Here is a 13030-nt window from a genome sequence, read left to right on the forward strand (position 1 = left end):
ACCGATCTTCTTCCCCACAAAAGGCTTCTTGCTGAGGGCGTCTGCCACTACATTTCTCGGCCCGGGGATGTACTTGAGATCAAACTCATAGGCAGCAAGCTTCGAAACCCAGCGTTGTTCGACTGCGTCTAGCTTCGGCTTAGAGAGGATATGGACAAGTGGATTGTTATCTGTCCAAGCGGTGAAAGCATGCCCTTTAAGCCAGTGGCTGAATTTCTCGCAGACCGCCCATTTCAGCGCCAGAAACTCCAGACGGTGAGCAGGGTAGTTCTTCTGGGCCTTGTTCAAAGTCTTGCTAGCAAACGCTATTGGACGAGCCCGTTTCTCACCCGGAGCGACCTGGGACAGTACGGCACCCAAACCGTCAGTCGACGCGTCAGTGGACAGAATGAACGGCTTGGAGAAATCGGGGTGGGCCAACATGACATTATTAAGCAAGGCATCCTTGAGATCTTGCAGTGCCTTGTCACATTCTGTGGTCCAATCTTCAGCCGACAGCTTCCTGTACACATGCACACGTTTTGTCTTCTTCCCTTTGCCATTCTTGTTGACCTTTGTCTCAGCTGTCAGCTGGATGAGAGGCTTCGCCAGCGTAGAGCAGTGTGGAACAAAACGCCCGTACCAGTTTACTAGACCCAAGAACGACTTGATTTTACTGGGGCACGGGGTCCGACCATCGGGAGACATCAAGTCTGACTTGGACACCTGCTGTATGGCGTCAACCTTAGCAGGGTCTGTTGACACACCACTACTGTCAATAACGTGGCCCAGAAAGTGAACTGAGCGGCGCATAAGGTGGCACTTCTTCGGGGCAAGCTTGAGGTTGTGCTCCCGCAACCGCTCAAAGACCATCTCGAGCCTGTTCACAGCTTCCTCTTCACTGGGCGCAAAGACCAGCAAGTCATCTAGATAGCAGAGCAAGTTCATGAAGTTCTGATCTCCAAAAATCTTCATCATCATGCGCATGAAACTCCCTGGACTGTTACATAGTCCCTGAGGAAGTCTGTTATACTCGTGCAGCCCAACAGGTGAAGCAAAGGCAGTGAACTTCTTGCTATCTTCGTCGAGGGGGACATTATAGAATCCGGACGTGAGGTCCATGGTACTGAACAGAGCGTTGCCTCCCAGTGCAGCAAGGCAGTCAGCCTGATGTGGGAGAGGATAAGCATCCTTCACTGTCCGGGCGTTTAGCCAGCGAAAGTCGGTGCAGATGCGCAACTCTCCATCCCTTTTCCACACCAGGACCAGCGGTGAAGCAAACTCACTATTCGACTTTCTTATGATGCCTTTCTCCTCCATTTCGTTTAGTGTCGTTCTGAGTTTTTGGTAGTGAGCTGGTGGAACACGTCTCCAAGGGAGCTTGAAAGGCTTCTCATCCATCAGGTGGATCTTGTGGACATAGTCCTTCACTTCACCGCAGTCAAGTTTATGCTTGGAGAAGATGTCAGAGTACTTCAGGGCGAGCTTGCACATCCTTCCCCTACACTGATCTGACACTTCACACGAGCTGAGATCCAAGTCACTCAAGCCATGTTCCCTCAGGACCTCTGCCACGTCAAAGTCAGGGGTCTGCTCTGCTGCAACATGGTGGCTGTTGGACTTTAAACATGAACTCTCAGCAGGTTGCATCTCCTCAACAGCCAGACACGGGTACACATCTGCCAACTTAGCATTTCTCTTGACCGTTACTGGCTTGTCTGTAGGGTTCATGACTTTCATAGGGACCCATCCATCCCCCCACAAGGGCGTCACCACTCTGCCAACGAGAATATTTCTTGGGACAGAATGAGACCGTGTCGGCTCAACCACCACGGTGCAGCCTGGGGCCCCACGTGATTTCTCCGGGAGTTTCCCCCACACCAGGTGCTCATGTCCAGGCAAGAGTGTTATAGCACTGTTGAGTTTGACTGTCCCCACGAAGTCAGGCACAACCTCACCTCTCCACCGATGGATGCCAGCAAGCATGGCAAGGAACTCATCATGCCCTCCAACATCAGATCTAGCCGTCCCAGCAATCATCTCCCAGTATTTGTGTGACTCTTTGAATCTGCTTGTCTGACACTTTATCACATTTGTCCCCACAATGAGCTCATCCTCCTGACCGGGAACAACAAGAGTGGGTACAATTACTTTACACCCATAAACTTCGAGCTGTAGGTCACAAACTCTCTTCGGACGCACTCTCTGCCCTCCACATCCGATCAGAACAACATCCACGGGTTTCCCATCATCACAGTCTATAATGCCAACATCGATGAGCTTCTGTTCCACAGCCTCACTCACAGAACACGCCATAGAACCGGAATCCAACATGCCAGACACATGCCAGACACACCCATTGACAACTACTGGCGTGTAAAACAAACTATCACTGGCTTCCAAACGTTGCGTATTCTGAAAGATGACTTTCTGGGTACTGGGAAGACTCCCACAAACTGACTCATATATTGACTGCAAATCGTCGCTGAAACTGAGGGTGTCATCACTGAGGCCCACACTTCCCCTCTCAAAGCGTGGGCAATCTAGTTTCCCTCTTGAGAGGAGGAGGCAGGGGCGGACTGGTGAACAGGCTGTGGTGCAAGTGGGGGCGCGCTATTGGGGCACTGGAGTTTCATGTGGCCTGGCTTGTGACATGTGAAACACAGGCGGTGTAGCTGACAATGTGCAATGGTAGAGTGAGAATTGTCACTGCTAATGTTGCAAACTCTGGTCGTCGAGACCCTCCTCCTCTGAAATAATGGGTTTTGGCCCTGGGAGGCAGGAGCACCTCTAGAAGCAGTTAAGCTACCCAACAAATCACCAAGCACCTTAGACATCCTATCCATGTTGGCCTGCATCGAAGCAAGCTCCACACTCTGGGGCTGACGCTGGTACTGACCCACACCCTGCCTATGGCACTGCAACATAGCTTCAGGCTCAACGCTTTCCACACACTGGGTACCATCATCCACCACAGCAACAGCTTGTCTGGCAGAACGTTCCACCGGAGACCTACTGGGCCTGGACTGCACCTCCCTCTGATATTCGTCAATCCTTTCCTGGACCTCTTTGGCTGTCCAGCTATTCGCCAGCTTGCACTTGAAGACAACAGACAAGGAAGGCTCATTACAGTGTCTCACAAACATCATAGCCACCTCCTTGGTCAGGTCGCCCATGCTCCTCCCCTGACGCTGAAGGCACTCCTCTGCTACATCAGCTACTTTATTCAGACGCACCCAGTAATCAATGGGACTCTCATGAGCTCTGGGAAGCGTGCTGTAGAAATCAGCCAGTGGCATGCATGAGTAGGACAGGTCACTGAAATGCTTAGAATAGCATAGATTGTGTCAGGCTGCTTCTCGACAGTAAGCGATGGGTCACTGCGTATTCCTATCCTCACCACGTCTTTGGCCCTGCCCATGAGCTTGCTCATAATCTCATCAGATTGGTCAGCAACCTTAACATTCTTCTTTCTCAGGTACATCGACATCAGGTCCACCCATTCATGTACTGAGCATTTATCCGTCAGCTCACCGCGGAAGACAGGAGGTTCTTTGCTGTCAGATTTAAGGGTCAAGCTGAGCTGAGAGAGGTCCACCGCAGTGCTACTAGCTTGTGAATGTCTGCCTTCACTGCCCAGGTTACTGGTAGCCTCTCTATCCGACAGCAATCTCGCTGTGACTGAATCTCCAATGTGTTTGCCCAGGTCTGTAATCAAAACACCCAATAGTCTGAGTGTACTGTCTGTGTCACTAGGCACGGGGGTAGTGGCAGAAGGGCAAGGGGCCTGGGCAGCATTATGGGGATGAAAAGGGGTAGAGGTGTAGGGGAACTGAACATCATGGACGGGATGGACGGGGCCGGGGGTGTAAGGGGTCTGGGGGGCACCATTATGGGGACGAGTGGGGGTGGAGGAGTAAGTATAAGTGGCATTATGGTCACCCAAAAGCCCCACGCCCACCCGTATTGAGAACACCCTCCCGAAAACCAAGAGAACCCACATGACTTGGCAAGGTCAATGAAGCAGGTGGTAACATCATCCCCCTACCAAAACCCACTTTAGCACGTACATCAATTTTCTCAGGGTCTGTACCCTGTAACTTTGTGTCTGTACCTTCTGCCATATCCACTCAACTGTATCACAAAGTCAATGAGTGAAAATTGATTTACCAAACTCTTGAAATAAAAACAAAACAAAAATAATGTGCAAAAAAAAAACATATGACAAGAACAAAAAAATGATTCACTGTCCACTGTCTCTCTTTTTGTATCACCCAGAGTGTCCGGTAATTGTCCCTCAAGACCACTCCCAATAGAATACAGTCAAACACAATAGAGTATAACAGAAACTAACTTTAGAAAAAAAAATGAAAAAAAACACTTGCATGGGTGGCATGTAATGTAGCAGCCACGAAATAATAAATTGCCAAAGGCCAGTGCCAGTTCTCTGCTTCAATACCACCACAGTATATCACTATTGAAACCTGATTGTTCAAGCAGAGCTCCAAGGTAGTCGAACCACACCCTGCTGGAAGTCGGATCGGCTGTAGGCTGATCTTCTGTAGACACGAGGTCACGGCACCAGATGTAACCCCTATATTTTGGCTCACTCCCAGCAGATTGATGACGCCACACTTCTCTCAGGTTCATAGCATTTATTGCCAACTCTGTCAGACAACAACAACAGGCTGGTGGTGGTGTGCAGTATCAAGACACAGCCCCATAACAAGGAAATGCAGCAGCAGAAAGGGGCGTGCAGTGTGATCGTATAGTTTTAACATTTTTAACAACATGAATTAATTGACATAAATTTAGCCATGAACCTGTTTTCTTTTTAGCATTTTTAGAAAATGCAACAATGAATTAATATAAAAATAAAATACAACATTCTATGCAAAAAGGCTCATAAAATTAATACAATCATGTATCAATGAACTAATTCCCCTTCACAAAACATACCTGTCAGACAACAACAACAGGCACAGTGTGGTTGGTGGTGTGCAGTATCAAGACACAGCCCCTAAACATCAGAACAGAAACAATACATTTCAAATGGGACCGCCATTACTGTTGTGTCATAATACCATGCTGCTTGCAGCTTATCACGTCAGAATAAAAGACAAAACAGTACATTTTTCACCTTACTGACAATTGCAAAACATGTCCACAACATTCATATCACTAAACATATACTTTGATTTAAGTGAAATTAGCGTTTTGTAACTTAATACATGAAAATTCGCGGAGCTGTGTGTGACATACCATAACAAGGAAATGCAGCAGCAGAAAGGGGCGTGCTGCTGGATTCCAGGGACTAATGTAAACACCACCCGCCACAAGGGGGCGCAGTTACACCAAAGGGAATATAAAAGGGAGGCTTGCATAGAGTAACAGAATACACATGAATTTTGACGGACTTCAAACACAATAACAACTCTGTTACACTATGATGCTGGTTTGAAGCACGGCTAGAAAGCTATTTCAACCAATCAGATTGCTAGGTCGGAACTACCTGTTGTATAATTGGTGATAACACATGGACAGGACGGACGGACGGACACACGGACACACGGACGGACGGACGGACGGAGGGTAAAACATACTCTCTCGCCATGCCTTCGGCCTGGTGGAGACAATAAACACCTGGATGTGAATCGCCCATGTTACCTCGTAGGCTACTGCCCACTGCCTCTGTGATATGTTCTTTTTAAAGAAATAATCCAGTGTTTACTTTGGGTTGAGAACATGGAGAATGCAGGCCTACGTTTTCAATCACAATTATTTGGCTGAAGATCCATACTAAGAGTCATGTTATGGTTTAAACTTTAAGGGGAGTTGGTCAGTCAGTAGTGTGCTTCATTCAGACCGGCTCAACTTGCGCTGGATCGAAAAGTATCTCACAGAAAGAAAACAATATGGTTTCAGAACATCTTATTCCACTGACACACAGGGTTCAGAATGGGCCCTATAGGCAAAGCCCAATTTCCCCTCCGCTCCATTCAGTAACCTACCTACCTACCTACCTACCTACCGGGGAGGGGGCTGAGTTTTGTAGCCTGGACTCGTCGGAAATAAGTGCAACAAGAGCGTGCCTTCATCATCATCATCATCATCAATCATTATTAGAATGGCCCAAATTGATTAACATTTTGCGCATGCTTTGTATTGCGCTTTTAATTAATTTAATTTAATTTGGCTATATTTGAACCCAACCGCCCAACCTTAGTACACACAAAACAACGGGAGAACTCAAGTCCCCAAACTATTCATACGTGTCCTCTTTATGAGTTATTCTACCATGAAAACAGAACATACCATATGAGAAATGGACCATACCATTAGTGAAGGGGTGTACAGAGGATGGCTTTTTAAACAGTGAGCTTGGTTACTCGGATTACATTAACATCATACTTAAACTGTTTATGTCTGTATAACTAGATACAGTAGGAGATCTCTTACTTAACTTCCATGACAGTGAACTAGGTGTAATTTGTTTTGATAGTCTCTTATTTAATCTGTATTTACAGACTTGTTGGCTGTAACCTCAGACAGACAGAGGTTGAAGTTGTGGCTTCAGCTCTCAGCTCTAATCCTTCTCATTTGAGAGAATTGGACCTCAGCAAAAACAACCTGGACTCAGGACTAGTGGATCCGCTCTTAGCTGGACTGAAGAGTCTCCACTGTAGACTGGAAATTCTAAGGTAAGGTGATTTATTTTGATAACTTCTGTTTTATTATGTACTGTATTATGTGAATATAATATGAATGCTGTGGTGAGAATGTATTAATAAGAATGATATCATGGGAGCACAACCTACCTCATATCCTTCCATGCTGAGATACAAAATTACACTATCGTTGTTGGATGTATTTTGTCAGATCTTCATCATCTTCTAGTTTTGATTATTTATATTGATATTAATGGGTGCAAGTGTTCATTTCAGTAATAAGGATTTCACTAGATGACCATCCTTAAAAGGTTTTGCAGGTACAAAGGTTATCTCCATTTCCTCCCTATAAGTGGTATTTTTCTCCTTCCTATGAAACATCTTTCTGAACTCTGTATATCTGAATTCTTAATGCTCGACATATTGTGATGGAGAAAACATTTGAGGTTGATGAACTTCTCATTTGTATAGTTTATTATTTGGTCTAAAGTTTAAAAAGGATCAAATAACTCAAGCAAGACCTGACCAATACCTATAAGCAGGAACATCCTAAAACATTCAAAATTACATTTGTGAGAAACATTAGGATAGCCTTGTTCATTTGTAGCAATTTGCAGATGATCTTGCAATGATTGTTTGATGGTAGTAACAACCTTGTATTAAAATCTGCAAATGCATTAACTATAGTGGGACAAGTGAGCTGAACTTTATCTTAAGAATCTGTCTTTATTTTCTTTCTTGTTTTGTTGTATTCTTGTTGTATCTTTTTTCCCCCTTTTTTTTCCTTTCCACCTCTTGGGTCACTAGTCCAAAACCCTGACAGTCCATCATGGCCAGGTCCAGGTTCTCAATCCAGGAATAATAATGTATATATATAACGTGTTTCGTGTATTCTTTTCTTTTTTTTGTTCATCTGGTGTGTCATTTTTCATTCAGACTGGCTCAGTGCTGGTTGACAGAGAGATGCTGTGAAGCTCTGGCCTCAGCTGTAAACTCTCATCCCTCCCTAAGAGAGTTGGACCTGAGCCTCAACATGGTGAATGATTCAGTTCTGGAGAACTGCATGTGAGTAGACTTGGACTGTGTCCATGTTGGATAGTACAGTGAATGTGCAGTGTTTCTCTGTCTCTTAACGGTGTATTCACTCTGACACAAAGTCACACATAGATGCAAATATGTATATATATGTAATTAATACTTTAACCAACTATATATATATATATATATATATGTATATATATATATATATATATATATATATACATATATATATATATATATATATATATATATATATATATATATATATATATATATATATATATATATATATATATATATTCTCTCTCTCTCTCTCTCTCTCTCTCTCTCTCTCTCTCTCTCTCTCTATATATATATATATATATATATATATATATATATATATATATTCTAAACAACATCTAAATAACATTCTGTACATTTGTGTTTGAGAAATAACAAGACATAACAAGATATATCTGCATAGTAAACTTGCATTAAGAACAAGATATATCTGCATAGTAAACTTGCATTAAGAACAAGATATATCTGCATAGTAAACTTGCATTAAGAAGGGATAAAGGAGAGTGGAGTGCTAGGGGTTAAGGTGGAGTCTGAGGAGGTGATGAGATCCAAACTGGGCAGCAGTGAGTATGTCTGGATGGGCTGCAGGGCCAAGATAATGATAGGAGAAACACTGTAGTGTCAGGTAGTGGAGACGTTGTGTTAGACAGTTAGACATTGATGCAGTGTTGTTCTATTTCCTACAGAGTGAAACATGGAGGAGAAGATTGTCTTAATTCTCAACTCATTACTCAACTCAGTACAAAATGTGAGTATCTGTCTATCTGTGTCAATAGAGCACCGATAGAGTGTGACGTAATTTACACCCCCCCCCCCCGTTCTGAATTCCCATAGATGTGTTTAATATCGTGTCAAATAAGAACTGTGTTCCAAAAATAAACAAATGATCCCAGTGATTTTACTCTTATGGATATGAAGTATCAACTGACGGTGAGAACACGATAATGTTATACTTCCGCCAAATTAGTTACATTTTCGCCAGAAACAGCCTGTATCAAATATGAGTGACTGACTATCATAAACGATACAGAGCCTCCTCTCCGACAATATCACAGAGACAGTGTGTTTGTTTTTGGACCACAATTCTTATATGAGGCGATTCTATGACGACCCAATGTTATTCTTCATAGAGAAATTACTTTACGACCCAGGGGATGAACGAGTGACGTCAGGACTTCTCTACTCTATATCACACATTAACATTTTATACACTGTTTTACAGTGGTGTAAAGTAACTAAGTACATTTACTCAAGTACTGTCCTTAAGTATACTTTTGAGGATTTTTTAATTTACTGAAGTGTTTCCCATTTTCAATACTTTTACTTCTACTCCATTACATCTCAGAGGGAAATATTGTACTTTTACTCCACCACAATTATTTGGCAGCTTTAGTTACTAGTAGGGATGTCCGATTTTATCGGCCTCCCGATATTATCGGCCGATATTAGCATAAAAATTGATATCGGGAAAATATCGGTATCGGTTTTTGAAAAAAAAAACGATACCGATTTTTGCTTTATAAATAAGTTACAGGAGTTTTTACTGTATATGGTGTGTGTGATATGAAATTTGAGCTTACCCTAATCACAATAATCCCCGCATATATCGGTATCGGTTGATATCGGTATCGGTAATTAAGAGTTGGACAATATCGGTATATCGGTTATCGGTAAAAAAGCCAATATCGGACAACCCTAGTTACTAGTTACTTTGCAGATTTAGATTATTATTACAACACAAGCATGAAACACTTATATACATTTCGACAATTTGAAAATAATAATCAGTACTTTTACTTTTGTTAATTTAAATATAATTTTACTCAAGTAAATTTTGATTACCAGACTTTTACTTGTAACAGAGTATTTCTACACTGCAGTATTGATACTTTTACTTAAGTAAAAAATGTGAGTACTTTTGCCACCACTGCTGTTTTGTACTCGGTCGGCCCCTCCCCAGATACTGTCCTGAAAACTCTTCGGTAGAGCTTCCAGGGAATTCAGGAGGTTTCTCTGCTCTTGGCCCGGTCCTTAACCCATTAAGACCTGGAAAGCCTATACATTGTTATACCTTTAAAACCGGGAAAGCATCTGTGTCATTTTACATGTTTTTCATTCATTCATGTATAGCAACGTTCTTTTCAGAAAACTAAGGTCATGTGGGTTGACAGAAACAATGGGCCTCATTCACTAACCTGGTCATAAATAAGGTGTATATCCTGGTCATAAATAAGGTGTATATCCTGGTCATAAATAAGGGGTATATCCTGGTCATAAATAAGGTGTATATCCTGGTCATAAATAACATATGTATATTGGGATAAGTCAATTATGTGATTCATGAAAGAGGGTTCAGAGCTGTGATTTGTGCGTATCACAGGTGTATCTCATTTGTGTTCTAAAGTCACTAGTGTGCTCCCGTGTAGATCCTTTGTATTGTTCCACGCCCCATTTAACACCATAAAAGGCAACCAGAAATAACCCACGTGAAGGCAAAAAAACAGATCTGCAAAATTACAAACGCGTCAAGTCGCACCACATTGACAACTTGTACATCTGTTCTGTCTGGAAGTGAGTCCCTCGATCACACGATGGATCAGCTGAACGTTAATAAAGTAATGCTCTCATAATGACAATAAGAAGTTACAATGTTTAACCCCACCACCAAATAATATGTTAATAAAATGTGGAAAGGATATTATAGAAGCCTTTTCTATTAAATAATGCTCACATTTGACTCAGGTAACATTTAGACGCTGGAATCCAGGAATGCAGAGATCCGATAGATTATGGACCAGATCACACTTTATTGATTACTGAGGATAAACCTGTCCTTAGGATTAACAACATATCCTGTCCTACGTCAGAATGGTGAATGGATATTATGGACACAGATTTCATCCATACTGTATCCTCATCAGATCATAAGACATAACATGATGTGATGTGATCAATATATATGGCATGAAAGTCCAATATGTGAAACTGTGGCCACATGTGCAGAAACATAAAACACGCAGAGGGACCTAATAATTCAGCTCTAAATCTGTCAACTGAAAAAAAAATACTCGGTTTACTTTGCATCATGTCTACCATATGCATCCAAGCAATAGATCTTTGACTTATCTTTTTTATGTGTTGACAAATTGTGGGCACATAAAAACAGTATTTGAGGTTTGGCACTATTGTCATTGATTTTTCATGAAGAATAAGGCATTCTAATAACATATATGAAAGGTTTGAGGCATATAAGTCTGTTCCAGAGTAGACGTGAGTTTGAGTGTCCGCCCAAATTCACGGTCAAAAACGAGATGAATGAATACTGAACGTGGGAAGTCACGTATATGCACATGTACAAAATATGTGAGGACCTGAGCTTAGTGAATGAAACCCAATGCCTCACAACTCCTCACAGCGCCTCACATTGTGACACATTGTGTCCTTGTAGATCTGTAATATTTATAATATAGCCGATCTACAAGCTCACGTTTCACATTCCGACACATTGTGAGCTTGTAGTTCAGCTATATTGGAAACAAAATGTCTATCTAACAATTCACAACGAGTCACATTGAGACAGGTTGTAAGCTTGTAGATCAGCTGTATTTCAAACATAAAAAGAGCCAATCTACAAACTCACAATACATTGCATCATGACCAGGGACTACGTCACACAGTATAAACACATTAATATATGTTTTGGGCCCTACATCTCATTCAACCTTAATATGCAAAACCTACAGCTTTTGTTTTGTTTTGTTAATGTTAATTATGTCATCATGAATGATGGTACAAGGAAAGTTCATTACTTGCCTGCAATGTATGTGTGTCACCAACTTTCACCACCCAACTTTCACCACTTTATCCATTGCAGACAGACAGACATAAAATAGTCTAATAACAGCATTTTCCCAAACGGCCACGGTGGCCTGTGATCTTTATAATTAACGGCCAATTAAATATTACATTTAATTGGTAAATACCGGCTAACGGAAACCCTGATCATGACGTGTGGTGAGCTTTTAGATAGACTATTACAAATAAATAAGCTGATCACAACTTGTCGCATTGTGACAGGTTGTGAGCCGATCTACAAGCTCACATCATACTGCGTTGTGAGCCTTTACATCGGCTATATTACAAGAAATAGCAGATCTGCATTATGATGCGCTATGAGTTTTGGCTATATTTCAAAAACAGCCGATCTACAAGCTAACAACATGTTGCAATGTGACAGGTAGTGAGTTTATTCAAACATCAACAAGTAGAATATCACGCTCATCCAAAGTAATTTAAAAAGCCAGATGCAGAGCAGAACTCTGCACTGGAATAATTATGATCCATAAGTTAAATGGTTTATTACCATCATGAATGTGATTTAAAGCCTGCAAATTAGGCATTTAGTCCATGAGCCAGAGCCCCAAAATTGAGCCAGATATTGAATATTCCCTCGTTAAAAACCTTTTACTCCAACATCTTAACAAAATGAAATAAGTATGTTGACTCTGGCTTTGTCCAATGTTCCAATGTTGATTTTGGGAAGTTATGCAAATTTGGGCATATTTTCGTAATGCCTAATTTGCATATTTACATATACAATTTCAGAAAACTTGTAATACGATAAATTATTGTCTTCATGTAAGTAATCAACCCAGGAAGTTTCATTATGATAACTCTTTTTTAATGTTGTCATTTTTTAACCTGTCATGTACGTATGGGGAAAATAACAAAATGTGTGATAACCATGAAAAAGCTACTCCTGTGGAAAGGTTATCATATATTTATTTACTCGTATTGACCCTATGAACATTTTAATATAGGTTTGGTTTTGCCCACTCTTTAGATAATCATTGCTCAATTTTGGGGCTCTGGCTCATGGACTAATACGCTCACAATGCGTATCCATGCAATGCATTTTGAGCTTGTAGATCTGCTATTTTCAAAAGATTTTTTATACAATTTATACATTTGAAAACTTCTGCATAATGAGTACTTTCTACTTTTGGTACTTTAAGTACATTTTAATACTGACACTTTTGTACTTTTACACAATTTTGAATTCCGGACTTTTACTTGTAACAGAGATTTATACATTGCAGTATTGATACTTTTACTTAAGTAAAACATTTGAGTACTTTTCCACATTGATGTCATTTCACATAAACTTAATGTAAACATTTTCTCACAGAAAGTCACTTCTCACCTGGAGGCTTTAAGACATTCTGACTCACATTTTACTGTGTTGTCGTCAGGCAGAAACCTTGTATCTCTGACACGTT

At 41.4% G+C, this 13030-nt stretch overlaps 1 protein-coding gene across 1 annotated transcript in view; it reads left to right on the forward strand.

Moving 5' to 3' along the window:
* LOC311062282 (NACHT, LRR and PYD domains-containing protein 3-like) overlaps positions 1-13030 on the forward strand; it is a 67989-nt gene that overhangs the window by 51512 nt on the left and 3447 nt on the right. The window contains exons 13-15 of the mRNA XM_084081191.1: positions 6507-6680; positions 7584-7712; positions 8438-8499. Coding sequence (XP_083937317.1) covers positions 6507-6680; positions 7584-7712; positions 8438-8499 — 365 coding nt within the window. The remainder of the gene's footprint in view (positions 1-6506; positions 6681-7583; positions 7713-8437; positions 8500-13030) is intronic.

This window comes from Gymnoscopelus microlampas, assembly GCF_963454915.1.
Source record: "Gymnoscopelus microlampas genome assembly, chromosome: 15".
Taxonomy (NCBI): domain Eukaryota; kingdom Metazoa; phylum Chordata; class Actinopteri; order Myctophiformes; family Myctophidae; genus Gymnoscopelus; species Gymnoscopelus microlampas.